The following is a 16,319-nucleotide window of genomic DNA, read 5'->3' as shown; positions in this document are numbered from 1 at the left end:
GTTCATCATTACTGTAAGACATGACAGTCAGTCAATCCAGAAAAGGTCAAGAACTTTGAAAGTTTCTTCAAGTGCAGTCACAAAAACCATCAAGCGCTATGATGAAACTGGCTCTCATGAGGACCATCACAGGAAAGGAAGACCCAGAGTTACCTCTGCTGCAGAGGATAAGTTCATTAGAGTTAACTGCACCTCAGATTGTAGCCAAAATAAATGTTTCAGAGGTCAAGTAACAGACACATCTCAACATCAACTGTTCAGAGGAGACTGCGTGAATCAGGCCTTCATGGTCGAATTGCTGCAAAGAAACCACTACTAAAGTACACAAATAAGAGATTTGCTTGGGCCAAGAAACACAAGCAATGGACATTTGACCGGTGGAAATCTGTCCTTTGGTCTGATTAGTCCAAATTTGATATTTTTGGTTCCAACCACCGTGTCTTTGTGAGATGCAGAGTAGGTGAACGAATATGATCTCCGCATGTGTGATTCCCACTGTGAAGCATGGAGGAGGTATGATGTGTGGGGGTGCTTTACTGGTGACACTGTGATTTATTTAGAATTCAAGGCACACTTAATCAGCATGGCTACCACATCATTCTGCAGCGATAGGCTATCCTATCTGGTTTGCGCTAAGTGGGACTGTCATTTGTTTTTCAACAGGACAATGACCCCAAACACACCTCCAGGCTGTGAAAGGGCTCTCTGACCAAGGAGAGTGATGGAGTACTGCATCAGATGACCTGGCCTACACAATCACCCGACCTCAACCCAATTGAGATGGTTTGGGATGAGTTGGACCGCATTGTGAAGGAAAAGCAGCCAACAAGTGCTCAGCATATGTGGGAACTCCTTAAAGACTATTGGAAAAGCATTCCTCATGAAGTTGGTTGAGAGAATGCCAAGAGTGTGCTAAGCTGTCATCAAAGCCAAAGGTGGTTACTTTGAAGAATCTAAAATATATTTTGATTTGTTTATCACTTTTTTGGTTACTACATGATTCCATGTGTGTTATTTCATTGTGTTGATGTCTTCACTATTATTCTACAATGTAGAAAATAGTAAAATAAAGAAAAACCCTTGAATGAGTAGGTGTTCTAAAACTTTTGACCGGTAGTGTATATATATAAATATACATACATCCAAAGATAAGTAAAGTAAAACCAAACATCAGTCATTTCAGTAAGTAATAGTTTTATGTACATATATGTTCAAGATCAGAACACAACAAACTGGATACCTCTGGAAAATCCCAGAAAATAATCTTGAATACATAATTATAGGAAAACCCACAGTCATACATGTTAACAGTATTGCCAAAAGAATACATAATGATCGTTCGTTCTTCTTTTATGAAGACAAACTCCTCCCTTCTTAGCATTGCTCAATGCTATTCACCTCACCCCAGTGACCAGACAGACAATATGTAAACTGCTCAAATGAGAAAATAAAAGACTACTACTGTACATTGAGGTTTATCCATTTTTTTCTATGAAAGAAAAGTCTGAAGTTATAGAAACACAGCTGTATATAATCATTACCAAGTAAGGAACTATCTGAATATGTGTCATTTTTTAATAGGGTATCTGAAGTTTCATTGGCTATAGTGGAAAGTGAGAGGATATACAGTGCAATTGGAAAGTATTCAGACCCCTTGACTTTTTCAATCTACACACAATACCCCATAATGACAAAGAAAACAGGTTTTTAGAAATGTTTGCAAATGTATTAAAAATAATAAATGAAAATATCTAATTTACATAAGTATTCAGATCCTTTACTCATTACTTTGTTGAAGCACCTTTGGCAGCGATTACAGCCTCGAGTCTCCTTGGGAACGATGCTACAAGCTTGGCGCATCTGTATTTGGAGAGTTTCTCTCATTCTTCTCTGCAGAACCTCTCAAGTTCTATCAGGTTGGATGTTGAGCGTCGCAGCACAGCTATTTTCAGGTCTCTCCAAAGATGTTCGATTGGGTTCAAGTCTGGGCTCTGGCTGGGCCACTCAACATTCAGAGACTTGTCACGAATCCACTGCTGCGTTGTCTTGGCTGTGTGCTTAGGGTCGTTGTCCTGTTGGAAGGTGAACCTTTGCCCCAGTCTGAGGTCCTAAGCACTCTGGAGCAGGTTTTCATCAAGGATCCCTCTGTACTTTGCTCCGTTCATCTTTCCCTCGATCCTGACTAGTCTCCCAGTCCCTGCCACTGAAAAACATCCCCACAGCATGATGCTGCCACCACCATGCTTCACTGTAGGGATGGTGCCAGGTTTCCTCCAGACGTGATGCTTGGCATTCAGGCCAAAGTGTGCAATCTTGTTTATATTGTTCTGAGAGTTTTTAGGTGCCATTTGGCAAACTCCAAGCAGTCTGTCATGTGACTTTTACTGAGGCGTGGCTTCCATCTGGCACTCTACCATAAAGGCCTGATTGGTGGAGTGCTGCAGAGATGGTTGTCCTTCTGGTTCTCCCATCTCCACAGAGCAACTCTGGAGCTCTGTCAGAGTGACTTTCGTGTAGTTGGTCACCTCCCTGACCAAGACCCCTCTCCCCCGATTGCTCAGTTTGGCCAGGTGGCCAGCTCTAGGAAGAGACTTGGTGGTTCCAAACTTCTTCTATTTAAGAATGATGCAGGTCACTGTGTTTTGAGGGACCTTCAATGCTGCAGACATTTTTTGGTACCCTTGCCCAGATGTGTGTCTCGACACAATCCTGTCTCGGAGCTCTACGGACTAATCCTTTGACCTCATGGCTTGGTTTTTGCTGACATACACTGTCAACAGGTGCCTTTTCAAAATGTGCCTTTCAAAATCATGTCCAATCAATTGACTTTACCACAGGTGGACTCCAATCAAGTTGTAAAAACATCTCAAGGATGATTCATGGAAACAGGATGCACCTGAGCTCAATTTCGAGTCTCATAGCAAAGGGTCTGAATACTTATGTAAATAAGGTATCTGTTTTTTATTTGTAATACATTTGCAAAAATTTCTAAAAACAGTTTTCACTTTGTCATTATGGAGTATTGTGTGTAGATTTATGAGAAAAAAAATATTTGATCAATTTTAGAATAAGGCTAACAAAATCAAGGGGTCTGAATACTTTCCGAATGCACTGCACATTGATTCTTCTTCAAGGCACAACTTGTACAAAACATTTGAAGTCTGCAAAGATGTGGGAAGTACATATTAAGGGGTCAAAAACACTTTACAAAGGATTATTGCTTACTCTATTACTGATTTCCCTTGAAGATCAATAATCATAGGGTTTTATTACATTATAACATACCCCCACCAACCCATTCCAAAGTACTTTTACTTTCTTTTGACCAGCAAGGCACTCAGTCCAACATCTTCTTTCAAAAACAGCGTACAGAAAAACAATATGAAAATACTCTACATAAAAACTGATGAAAGAAAATTGTAATCATTAAAGTTGCTGGTAGTTAATCATGATATGGTCCTCTTCAATGAGTGCTGCTCCATCAACACAGAGTCAAAATTACAGATGCAGCCCTTCTTGGTAAGAAAAATGAATACAAAGAAAAAAACATTGGTAAACAATGTCCAAACACATTACAGTACAACAAAACAGCCAATCCTCATCTATCTTATCAAACCATAGATGCACTTCAACGAGTAAAGGACTTTTGGAGGAGTTATTGTAATGCACAATTGCATGCATTGCTTGTTTGATGCCATCAAGGCCAAAACAGACACTTTAGTGTTTTATAGCATAAATTATAAATACTTTTCATGAATCCATATTATTTGAGACCATCACCATCTTCAACCAATCTATCTTTGTAAAAAGAAAAGTTGTATACTATGGGTACACTATTATGGGTATGTATTGGCAACTAACAAAGTAAGTCAACAAATTAACATACATGAAACATGAAGCCCCTTTGCTACTTGTGGAGAGAAAGTAGAGTAGCAAATGCAGGCCTGAGAACCAGTGAGGAAAAAGGATATGAGAAAGGAAAGTTGTGTTCGCATTATTTGGTTGAGTATTAGCCTTCCTGACCAAAGTCCTCTGTGAACTTCTTGAGTTTGTCCAAGTCCTGCTCGTTCACAGTTGGCTTGGTGTTGTGCAGTGACCTCAGCATATCAGCCTGTGAACAGCACATCACAATGGTCAGTTAGCATCACATACTTGCTCCCTCATGTTCAAAATCTAAAATATCTATGTTCTTCTCACCATGCAAACAATGGGCTCCATGAGTTTCTCCCCATTAACATCCATCCAGGTCATCTCTATGGCGTCTGGATCTCCTGGTGAGCATGGGGTCAGGAGATCGTCTACCACGAGGTTGGGATGGTTCCATGATGACCCTTGGACCTGGGTGTATGAAGAAGAACGGTGGTACATGGATTTGTGATAACTGATGTTTCATTGACAGAGTATTCATATGACTCAATGCTTCCTTTACAACTATCAGATGAGGAAAATTAAATGAATTAAGATTCACTGCACCAAGGTGAGCCCTGTCCCTGTTTGAATGTCACATACCCGTTTGAAGTGAGTGGCCGACTGCACCTTCCTGACTGGCTGCATGAGGGCGTCCCTTACGATGACGCTGATGTCTGCTCCAGAGTAGCCTTCCGTCTTCTTACCCAGGGTCACATAGTCTGATTCAGTGAGCTCATTGGGGGTGGAGCCCAGATGCAGCTTGAACATGAAGGAGCGGGCTTGCCCCTCAGGCAGAGGGATATAGATCCGCTTCTCAAACCTGAGGCACAGAAACACGACAGTTGTGATATCTGATATGGGAATGTTTATATGGAGATACAGCAAGGGTCATCCCATTATTTATCTATAATGTTTAACAATCTGTTTAATAAGAGTCACTTGGTCCCAAAATGGTGAATAATACATCTTCACAATAAGATAAAGGACTTGAGATCATCAGAGGATAAATATACACTGACCTTCTCCTAATAGCAGAGTCCAGTGTCCAGGGGATGTTTGTGGCTCCTAGAACCAGGACTCCCTCATTGTCATTTCCAACACCTCAGAGAAGAGAGATAATTCTTTAAATATATAGCTGATTCAGTCAAAAGGAAAGCTAAAATCTGGCAAGAAAAATGGTTGTTTAGTTGTTCTGGTGACACCGCACCAACAAAAAGGTTCAGTGCCAAACGACATAGTGGCCAAAGCAGTTGTGTCAATACTCAAAGTACAAGGTAATCAGGATCTGAGGACAGGCTTGTGTAAACTGTACAGTCTGTCAGCCCAGTGGCTGGCTCTCTCACCCTGCATCTGGACCAGGAACTCAGTCTTGATGCGGCGGGCTGCTTCACTCTCGTTCTCACTCCTGGAGCCACACAGAGAGTCTATCTCGTCGATGAAGATGATGGAGGGCCTGTTCTCCCTGGCCAGGCTGAACAGGTTCTTCACCAACCTGAAGATAGAAAGAGTTGTGGAGAGTGAATATGAGACCAAAGGACAGTGTGGGAGAAGAATACAGAGGAGAAGGAGAGAGATAGGGATGTATGAGAAATATCCTTTCAAATAGTATATTGATTTGATTGCATAGCAACCTGCCAACCCTCCTTGCCCCATCACTCACTTTTCACTCTCCCCCAGCCACTTGGACACCAGGTCAGAGGAGGAGATAGAGAAGAAGGTAGAGTTGTTGGCTTCTGTGGCCACAGCCTTGGCCAGATAAGACTTCCCTGTACCAGGAGGGCCAAACAGCAGGATCCCTCTCCATGGAGTTCGCTTTCCTGGACACCAAAGACAAATATACTTAGGTATTCTTTATTGAAAACGATTTACTCGTCAGATGCACTGTTCCAAGTCACAATACATCTGGTAATATCTAGAATGGTATGTGTTTCTTGAATTCCATTATTCATACCGGTGAAGAGGTGAGGGAATTTGATGGGCAAGATGACAGCTTCTTTAAGGGCCTCCTTTGCACCCTCAAGCCCAGCTACATCATTCCACTTGATGTTTGGCTTTTCCATGACGATGGCCCCTGTAACATAGATAGAAGTCGGTGAAATGTAGTACGGCAAATGGGGATGTAACAAATGTTAAAATGTTCTTAACGTTTAAAGTGCCATTTTTTTCTGCTTCAACTGAGAGAGAAAAATACACACAGAAAAAGACATGCGAATTCACAATGCAGACATGGTCCTGCGTCTGACCGCTAGGTGGCAATGCAGTTCAAACTACCGCAGTCATGGCTACCAAATGGCGCTCACCTTACTGCTGTCCCCCACACACTCAGCAACGAAGGTAGTTAATGCCATCTTTAGGTTCTCTGGGGTGTGCCTCTCCTCCATGTCCTAAGTGGTTAGTACATGGGACTTCATGTCCCACTGCTCATCAATGTGATGACTCGTTGCGGTGATGTATGACAGCGTGTTCATAGAAATCCAACAATCTGTTGTTAACACCACGTATGGTGTTTGAGAGCTCGACCGTTGTACTTCCAGAGCAATCATTGTACAATTTCTGTACATTTTTTTGTTGTTGACAATTTCACTGTAGAATTTGTACACTCTTGTAGTCTGGTTCTAGATATGCCATTAGGACATTGAAGCCGGCATTATCTACCCTTAACCATGGCTGCATATCAGCTGCAATGATTTCTGTAATCAGAGCTGTGATTTTCTCACCCCATCCCTTATTGCACTTCTTTCGTGTGAAGAGCCTGTTTAATGTCTGTTGTTGGGGGCCTGCGCTGTTGCCAGCTATGGGTTGGGGCTCACGGTCATGGTGTCTCCCTTTCAGATGTTTTAGCATTGCTCCTGTTCTGCCTCTGCACTAGCTCAATTCACCACCTTCTCATTTAACTTCTTAAAGTATTGCCATAAAGGGCTTCGCTGCTGTCACTTCCCTGTCTCACTCTCTGAAATGTTTTCCAACTGTTAACAATGATGATGTGTGGAGCCCTTTATATCTGTGGGAAATCATTTGAAAGAAGCATTTCTCCTCCTACTAACTTTACAGCATTGTTGGGTTAAGTATTCATTTAATTTCTATTTTTCCCTGATGATGATTGGGACCTGTTAGTGGTAGTTTTGTGATAACTGCACTGTGAACATCATTTTTTCGGTTTAGGATTTTTGTAAACGTTAACGATCCCAATTTAGTTTAAACGTTCACACCCCTGACAGCAAATATCGCTTTTTATCATTCAAATCAAATACAGATTCAGTCTCACAAGACTGCATTAAAGCTTTGTATGAGCCACACTAAAAATGGTGAAAAGTGAAGTAGCTGATGATATAACTCACCTGAGAGTTGATTTTTAAACTTCTTTTTCTCTGGGTCACCTTCACCTTCATCACTGTCATTCCTGCAAAAGAAAAAACAAAGTAGTTTGAGATCACTGTACTGATAAGGAGGCCCACCTTTATGCCACATAAAAAGTATAAACACAGTTCAAAAGAACCAAGAATCAGATCAGAATGAAGGATTGGTAAGGATTATAACACATCCCAGGATTTCTTATGCTCACTCACCCTTTGTCATCAGAGCCGGACTCCTTGACAGGCTTGGCTGGAGGGGCCTTATCCTTCTTCTTCAAGTATTCCTTCAGCTTCTCTGCTCGGTCCAGGTACTCTGCACACTTTGCCCTGATGCTCTGCTTGGCCTTGTCTCCCTGGGCCTCATCTGCAGGGAGAGGAAATGTAACAGGTTGGCATCACATTATGTCCAAGGCTGGGTAATCTTCACACGTGGGTCATTCAATGTGAAAGTGAAACAAAACTGTTAAAGTTGTTTCCTGAACAAATTGTTCATGTTGATCCATAGCTCCTAATGGGGTCATTTAAAGTTCATTCCAAACTCTGAGGTCAAAGGTGCACAGTTCATAATCATGTCAGTCACACATCTATCAGTAAATGAAAGGGAACAGAAAAACAAAGTAGCCTATGTAGATGTTCTGTGTTTGCAGTATAAATGCAAATTAAGAACTTGAAAAAAGAAGTAACAGGAAGTTGAACTGAGATAAGAGACAACTCACATTTAACAACATGAAGGAAGTATTGAATGGAATGCTGGTACAACCGGAGAGCTTCCTCGTAGTTTTTAGCCTTATCCTCTTCTGCAGCCTTGCTTGCAAGATCTATTGCTTTCTGTAACACAATGCATGGGCTATGTTAAAGAAGAACCATAACAACAGAGGGTCGAGCATTAGCATGACGTCATGATCTTGCGGGGCTATGTTAAAGAAGAACCATAACAACAGAGGGTCGAGCATTAGCATGACGTCATGATCTTGCGGGGCTATGTTAAAGAAGAACCATAACAACAGAGGGTAGGGCATTAATTAGCATGACGTTATGATCTTTTTCCGCAAGATGTCACAAAGGTATGTCAAAATGGCATTTGTAAATGGAAATTCAGAAATCATACACACTTAGTTGATGCGAATTCATTAAATACTTAGGGTCAAGAGAGACATTAACTAGACAAACGTATAATAACGCCATATGAACCCACAGTAGACTAACGATACAATCATGTGTTAGCTACAGTAGTTAGCTAACTTATTTATTTTGTATCTGGCTGGAGATTCACTCACCTGTAAATTGTTATTAGCCATGGGTGCTGGTTACGTACGATGGTAAAAATAACCCACCGTAGAATTTCACTCGTCTCAGTAAATCAACGTGCAATAGCTATAATACGACGTTATTAGCTCTGGTTAGTGTTTTGTTGTCATTTTGGTGACAGTTCTTTAATTCTTCGGAATCTCTTCCGCATCAAGATGTCGAGTGTCACTTCCGCCTATGGTTTACACGTGACATCAACACAAAAAGAGACGAGAGCTTTTTCTGACCTATCGTTGTCAGTTTACTGCGGTCAATTTCACAGCCTATTCTTAAAATGTATGTGCATTGCATATGCGATAAATGAGGCCAGACAAAGAGCATCAGACACATTTGCATGGATTCAGTTTCTTGGTAATTTATAAATACACTAGATGACTGTTAAAGGGGGCTGTGTTGAAGCCACCGTGCCTCCATCTTGGCACTCCCCACTGTGGTAATTTCTTGGGGGAAGCTATATAAATGAACGTCTACATTCGTTTTCGCCACATTTACTCTATTACAGATACCTTAATGCATACTTGTAAATTATATTATGTGAGCTAAACATAAACATTTGAAATATCTAAAAACATTGGTTGTATAATTTTTTGAGATGACTAATGTTACTGTCCTCACTACAACAAAAAATGCTTAAATACATGTCATTTTGTCCTTGAAACATTACATTTAAATACCGTAGAATTCCATTCATTGCTATGGAGGACTGCTCTCCTACTGGAGTGCCAATATGGCCGACCGGTGGCTTCAAAGTCTCTCAATCGCCAAACTCAGCATCTAAATATCCAGAGTTTATATAGATCATTGGTACCAACGGTAAGTACACTGACCTCTAGTGACTTGTTATTATAGCACATGTTATTGACTTGGTCACAGGAGAAATGTTGTTTTTTCTTCCACATTCATATTTTATTTAACCCAATGTACAGTATTGCATTTACTAAAATTGCAGAAATAAAAAAAATGCAAAATATTTAGAAATATCACAGCACCAGGATACAATATTTTAGAAACTAAAACTATACAGCAAAGTTAGAACAACACCTCAAACAAAAGGATATACATGGCAAAATAACTCTAGCCACAAACGGATGCATTTTGGTAGTAGGCTACATATTGATATGTCCAGTTACGTTTACTCCAAATAGCATTGTATTTTCTGAAGCTGCAACTGAAAGCAAGCACCATATAAGTATTGTAGTGTGACTGAATCCTGTTTGTTTGTTCTCTGTTGTTCGGAGCCCTCAGTGCATTTCTCTCCATAAAACAACCATGGTCTAAGGTGGGAACTAGGATTGTCATCAACTACTTCCATTTAAGATTTGTGGTCGCAGAGCACTCAGGATGCGATCACTCTTTGTAAGATCTGCTGGCCGTTCATTGTTCTGCAAAGAAAACAAAACCAGTCATGAAAAAATAATCAACCAGAGCAACGTCCTAAAATGCATCCTTCTCCTCTGCTTTGCTTCTTCTCCCCTGTACACACTGCAGTGATTTACCTTGTTGGGTAGTGTGGGGTCTGCATTGGCCCCGAGCAGAAGGTTTACACTTTTATGATTGCCACCCATGACAGCAGCGTGGAGGACTGTGGAACCATTCTGGAGAAATGGAATGGTGAAGCCACTTAACTAACGGCTGGTTCTTATCACTAAAACACTGATAAAAGTTTTACAATACAATGTTTCACAATATACTTCTGAATAAAAACTACTCCTCTGGGTCATGGCCAGAGACAGGAGACGGCAAAGAGAAAGCATCTTACCTTGAGAAGGCCCATTGAAGGGGAAAACTTGAGGAGCTCCTCAATGACACTGTTGTGTCCTTTGAAAGCTGCCTTGAATAATGCAGTTGACCCGTCCTTCAATAAGATCAAAAGAAACATGAGACATTGACATTTTAATTGCCCATTCAATATATAATATGCCTAACACAAAGAAAAGCATTTCAATAAATGACTTGATTGAATATATTGATGGAAGATCTTGTCTTTGTCAACCCACTGTGTACCCACTGTGTACCCACTGTGTACCCACTGGGTTGCTAAAGGACAACATACTTTTCTGTCAGCATCCCGATCTGCACCACGCAGAAGTAAAACCTTCACTACTTCACTGTGTCCCATCTGGGCTGCCATCCACAGGGGGGCTGTGCCATCCTGGAGAGGAGGGATAGTGAGGGAGGGGGGTGAGAGAAAGAAAATGGAGACAAAATACAAGGAGGAAGAGGGTGAGAAGAGAGATGAAGAAGTCAGTCCCTTTATTGAAGTCCTCTATTATTGTTTGGGGGAGTGGCCTCACCTCCCTAGGGTGGTTAACTTTGGCTCCAGATGACAGCAGTTGACGTATGACAGTCACATGACCCTCCTGGGAAGCAAGGAAGAGTGGGGTGGCACCATCCTGAAACATGATATTAGAAACATGTCACAACAGCAAAGCAACTGCATGACAAAGTTATGCAATGTATGGCTTGTTCATGAATAGTAACACATAGAATGGCACTGTTGTGGGTACAATGGATCTTATAGAAAGGAGAGAAAGAGGCTGATGTTTTAATGATGCAAAAAACACTATTGTCAATCACCAATATCATAACTAGTAGTGAGCAGAGAATTACTCTGTCGAAATGAATGTAAGCCTTACTGTATTGTTTTCATACAAACATGTAACATAGTTACACTGAGTAATCCAATCCCTTCTGTGTGTTGCATCAAACAAAATACATCTCATGTCTGACTCAGCGGTAACCTGAGAGGGTCTTCCAGTGGGATTTTGCTGTGTTGTGGAATACAGCATTGGACACTGTGAGGCTCTGCAGGAGTGTGGGAAAAGGACAGACATAGTGAGATGAGATAGGTGTTAGGGATGCTCACATGCAGCTGGTCATGAACATTGGCTCCATTCTTCAAAAGAGTGTCTACCACCTTAGAGTGGCCATACTGACAGGCTGCAGAGAGGGCTGTGCCACCGTCCTGCCAAACCATGAGAACACAGATTAGCAACATATCCCGCAGTGACTGGCACATAGAATATGACTATACACAGCAGACATCCAACACTAGATCACTGCCGTCAGCATATTTTGTCTGCCTCCCTGTGATGTTCTCTCTCTCTCTGTAGGTGACACGGCATACCTTTGTCTGGAATTCAGTTGAGGCACCAAATTCAAAGAGGAGCTTTACTACTTTGTTGTGTCCCTGCTGGGAAGCGAAGAAGAGGGCAGTGGAGCCTGTCTGAGGGTGGAAACATGCATTCAATGTCAGAAAGACCTTAAAAAGGACATACACATTTTCTCAACGCTTCAAACATCTTTACTGCTTATTGTTTCTACTTTAACCACATTAGTCTCAAAGCAACATCAATAATGCAACGCTAATTTCAGACGCTGTACTACGGAAAAGCAGATGGTTGCAGTTTATCAAGGAGCAGCACTAAAACCAAGGTATTTCTTCTAATGACACCAAGGTGTACTAAAGTGGGAGTATACTTTACCTCTCTCTGCAGGTTAATGTCAGCTCCCTGCATGATCAGCTCCCTGGCACAGTCACTGTGGCCATTGTAGGACGCCACCATCAGGGCTGTGGTGCGAAACTGGAAAGAGATCGAGGGATCACAATCAATCAACACCTCAGTTCAGTCAGATCATTGTCTTACATGTCATTCAAACTGCACATGAAAGAAACCTGGAGGTATAGATTTTTTTGTTTTTGTTTTGTTTTGTGTTTTGATTCTCCTCCAGACAACATAATTGCACACACAGCCCTACAAAGTACCACCCCTTGTCTGATGCTCCACCCAATCATTCACATTCCCTAATCTCTAGAGAAAGTTGCTGAAACATATTTCAACTTATCAGCGGAGACTTGACATAGCATTACATTTCAAATAGCACACAACAATAAACAATTAGATGTGACACACATGGAAACTGCAAGCACCTGAACATGAGCAGACCTACAACACATTATTGAGACATAGATACACCTGCACACACACACACACACACACACACACACACACACACACACACACACACACACACACACACACACACACACACACACACACACACACACACACACACACAGAGAAGAGTTGTAGCTCTCTCTTTCTCTCCTACCACAGGTGGTTTATGGGTAAAGCGTGCAGCTGAGCCGCCAGGGCATGCAGCGTCCGTACACTGTCTCTGCAGTCGGCATCCACACGGCCACTGTTGAGCAGTAACTGAAGCAGGGCCAAGTTCCCCTTTCGAGCTGCCCAAAACACAGCATTAGCCAGGGGCGTCTCCTTCTGTAGGACAACACACACATGATACAACATCGAACAGACACAAGTGTCAGATAACAGACCTGTAACCAGACTAAAAGACACTATCTAAAGTATCATCACATAAGTCAAAATTGGGCAAGTAATTTCTTTGCTGGTATTAGTCAGACAATGGAGGTTATAGCGAAAAACATTTAAAATTAGTTGCAGTCAGGCTCTTCCTGTTCACAATCAATATGAGAATCAATATGGTCAGAGGCTCTTTGCACACACACACACGTTGATTATGCTCTTGCATTGGGTATGGTTATATGGTCTCTGGTCTGGTTGTGTGTAGCTCCCACCCACTTATGTAGGTCCAAATTAATCTGGGTATGTTTAACACAGACAAGAGAAAACGCAAACATCTAGCAACCCAAAAGTTGTGTTTGAATTTCATCACCATATCATTTTAGCAAATGTTCAACTACATACTACTTTCTTAGCTACTTTGCAACTACTTAGCATGTTAGCTAACCCTTCCCCTAACCTTAATTAACCCTTTAACCTTAAACCCTAGCCTAGCTAAGATTAAACTGTCATGTCGCTGCCACTTGGTCTCATAGCAATTCGTATTATTCTGTATGTGACAGGTAGCCTAGTGGTTAGAACGTTGGGCCAGTTCCCGAAAAGTTGCTGGATCGAATCCCTGAGCTGACAATGTATAAATCTGTCATTCTGCCCCTGGTTGTAAATAAGAATTTGTTCTTAACTGTCTAACCCAGTTAAATGAAGGTTACATTTTTGTTTTTAATCAGAGACATGCTAAGTTTCGTATGGTATGTATTAATTTGTGGATGTCCATCATCCATTTCTTATGATAAATTACATTTCGTATATGTCATGAATTCTCAAAAACCTAGAATATGTTATGAATTGCAAAAATGTACAATATGTTATGAATTCCCAAAACGTATGATATGTTACGAATTCCAATGTGTTGTTGCTAACGTTGGCTAACGTTAGGTGGCTAATGTTAGCCAGAACAACTGGAAACTTGGAAAAATGCAGGTCAAATCATGATGTCAGTGATCTTCAGGACTGAAAGTCTGAGCTCTAGAAAGTGGCCCGAGTTCTCGAATTGGAATTTCGAGTTGGATGACCATTCAAATCGATTTTTTTCCAGTCAGAGCTTATTTATTTCCGAGTTACCAGTTGTCTTGAACGCGGCATATGTCCGGGAAGACCATGACCACGAAAGTAAAGCAGCATATCTAATTTCCATCACGATGTTATTATTGCCCGCTAAATCCCTGCGATGTATTAATTTATTACGTGCGCATAACTCACCATAGGCCTATTCATAACAGCACAGATTAGAAGCCATGTACGCAAAGAAAGTAAGCATTCGTAATGAGTAGATTATATTAGGCTACTCTCTTTTCATTCCAAGCATGGTTAGAGTAGCCTATGCAGTAGTAGCTGTAGCTCTAGTTTAGATCCCTGTAATAGTGGATATCTATATATAGTGGAGTTGAGTCAACTCAGCTACATATGCAGAAAAGCAGGAGAACGTTGAGATTACCTTGAACGACATCCTGTGGACCTCATTCGTGACTCATATTTCTTGCGTATGGGTTGTTGTTGCTAACGTCCCGATGGGTTTAACTGTAATAACGGCTGTAATTCGTTTTGCCACACTGACTGCTCCAAGGGTGTCGGCGCGCTGTTGGAAAAAAACACGCAGCAAATCCTCTGCAGTGCCGCTCCAGCCACACACAGACAGGCGCACGAGTCACGACCGCTGCAGCTATGTCTGATTCGATTTCATGGAGTCGTTTGTTCAACCAAATGAAACGAGTTCGATTCTGTTACAGTTTCATTTTGGAGGTAGTAGTTTATTTATCCTGAGGAAAAATAGGCTGTTATTTTATATCTGTTTTTTTTTTGTTACACATAAGCCCGTCCTTGCTCCTAATGCCCCTAAACTCCAGAAAGTCGGCCATACAACTGTATTAGGGTATATTAAGGTAAATTGAGGCATTTTAGACATTCAGCATCACTCAGTCGAGGGAAATATAGTATTTTTTTCTAACAAAGATATCGACATATTTTTGTTACAACTTATCCTGGGTACGGGGAGAACAATTTACCCCAGGTAACGTTCTGAATAAAAGGGCAACTACATCCTCCACATTTTTGGGGGATTTTTCCCAGACCAAAATTTTTTATTTTGTTGTGGAGCTGTTTGTATGTTTTTTGTTGTTGGCAGAAGTAGAGTATACCCATTTCTCCAGGCACCACTATACCACTGTATTAGCCCACACAGCTGTGGTTATATTTCTTTAGGTTTAGGACCTCATTCTGAAGCGTATTGAGACCCCAACTGATGTATAGAACAATCTTAAAATAATCTTTCTACTTTGGTTTAGATGCAAGCATAATGATACCCCTAACAAATTCATTTGACTTGGTGAAAATCCGTTTTTTGGACCTAACTTGCTTAACACTTTTCCCATATGATTTCTTCTTTCACAAATGAAGACCTCTTCCTAAGTATGTGGTCAAATTGTTAATTGTGTGTATAGTTTCCTAGAAACAATGGTGGCTCAATTTACCCCTTTGGCTCTCCCCTACTCGGATCTTACAGTAGATCTTATAGTAGTGTCTGTGCTGTGACACAGGCTACCCTGTATTCTTGGATGTTAAGCAGCTGTTTCGAAGGTATTATTAGTTTGTGCCAAAATTTGGGACTGGAGAAGAACCATGACTGGTTTAAATACTATAGTATTCAATGTAGTGTTTTTGCTGACTTTACTATAGTATTCCCTGCAGTATTTACTGTAGTATACTGTTGTATTCACAGTTAACTATGGTATAAATACTGTAGTAAAACAAAACTATAGTATATGCTATAGTAATTAATGTAGTGTTTTTGCAGATTGTTGTATACTGTAGAATTTACTGTAGTGTTTTTGCGTCTATAGTATACTGTAGTATTTACTGTTGTGTTTTTGAGGACATTACTTTATTATTTACTATAGTGTTTTTGTTTTATTATCTTTGACATAGAATTGGAGGTGTTCTCCTCCAGGATACCTACTGGAGAAATACTAAAAGAGCACATTTTCCATAACCTGTAGGTAGCGCATAGAACCAAAAACGGTTATACCTGGAATCGAAAAGGGTTCTCCTATGGGTTCCTTTTGGAACCCTTTTTTCTAAGAGTGTAACACTTAAATATCAGGGTGCATAATTGCAGGTAGCCTGTGTAAGGAAACGTTGTTTTGATTACTATTTAGTTGTAAGCTTGTAATTGGCAGGTTTTTAGAGATGAGCTGTATATAGAGTAGGCTATCATATTTTCTTGGCACTGCTAAGCTGTTTTTGTGATGAGTGCCAAAAAAACGATATGGGCTACTTTGAACAGTGACATGCTGTGTTTACACTCTGTGGCCTGACATTGTCTAATAAGAGGGTTTCTGTCCCCTGTTGCCACCTCCCTCTTGTG

At 41.0% G+C, this 16,319-nt stretch overlaps 2 protein-coding genes across 3 annotated transcripts; both read right to left on the bottom strand.

Moving 5' to 3' along the window:
* Positions 1-1,177: 1,177 nt before the first annotated feature.
* LOC110521525 (vacuolar protein sorting-associated protein 4B) lies at positions 1,178-8,933 on the bottom strand. The gene is made up of 11 exons (XM_021599125.3): positions 8,540-8,933; positions 7,979-8,090; positions 7,476-7,626; positions 7,248-7,309; positions 5,861-5,980; positions 5,570-5,726; positions 5,253-5,401; positions 4,929-5,010; positions 4,510-4,729; positions 4,198-4,338; positions 1,178-4,111 (listed from the first exon to the last, which is right to left on the bottom strand). The coding sequence occupies exons 1-11, from the start codon at positions 8,558-8,560 to the stop codon at positions 4,010-4,012; spliced, it is 1,317 nt and encodes a 438-aa protein (XP_021454800.1). The 5' UTR covers positions 8,561-8,933; the 3' UTR covers positions 1,178-4,009.
* Positions 8,934-9,454: 521 nt separating this feature from the next.
* Positions 9,455-14,631, bottom strand: LOC110521528 (ankyrin repeat domain-containing protein 29). Of its 2 annotated transcripts, none has more exons than XM_021599128.3 (10): positions 14,394-14,631; positions 12,684-12,853; positions 12,056-12,154; positions 11,698-11,796; positions 11,437-11,535; positions 10,865-10,963; positions 10,624-10,722; positions 10,330-10,425; positions 10,067-10,165; positions 9,455-9,952 (listed from the first exon to the last, which is right to left on the bottom strand). In XM_021599128.3, exons 3-10 carry the CDS (start codon positions 12,134-12,136, stop codon positions 9,869-9,871), a joined length of 756 nt encoding a protein of 251 aa, XP_021454803.2. In that variant the 5' UTR covers positions 12,137-12,154; positions 12,684-12,853; positions 14,394-14,631; the 3' UTR covers positions 9,455-9,868. The 2 variants fall into 2 exon arrangements, with proteins under 2 accessions (XP_021454803.2, XP_021454802.2); XM_021599127.3 differs by having other exon boundaries at positions 12,743-12,853.
* Between the last annotated feature and the right edge of the window lie 1,688 nt (positions 14,632-16,319).

This window comes from Oncorhynchus mykiss, chromosome 4 (genome assembly GCF_057628025.1).
Source record: "Oncorhynchus mykiss isolate SJ-2025 chromosome 4, ASM5762802v1, whole genome shotgun sequence".
Lineage (NCBI taxonomy): Eukaryota > Metazoa > Chordata > Actinopteri > Salmoniformes > Salmonidae > Oncorhynchus > Oncorhynchus mykiss.
This window is presented reverse-complemented; position numbering and strand designations above follow the sequence as displayed.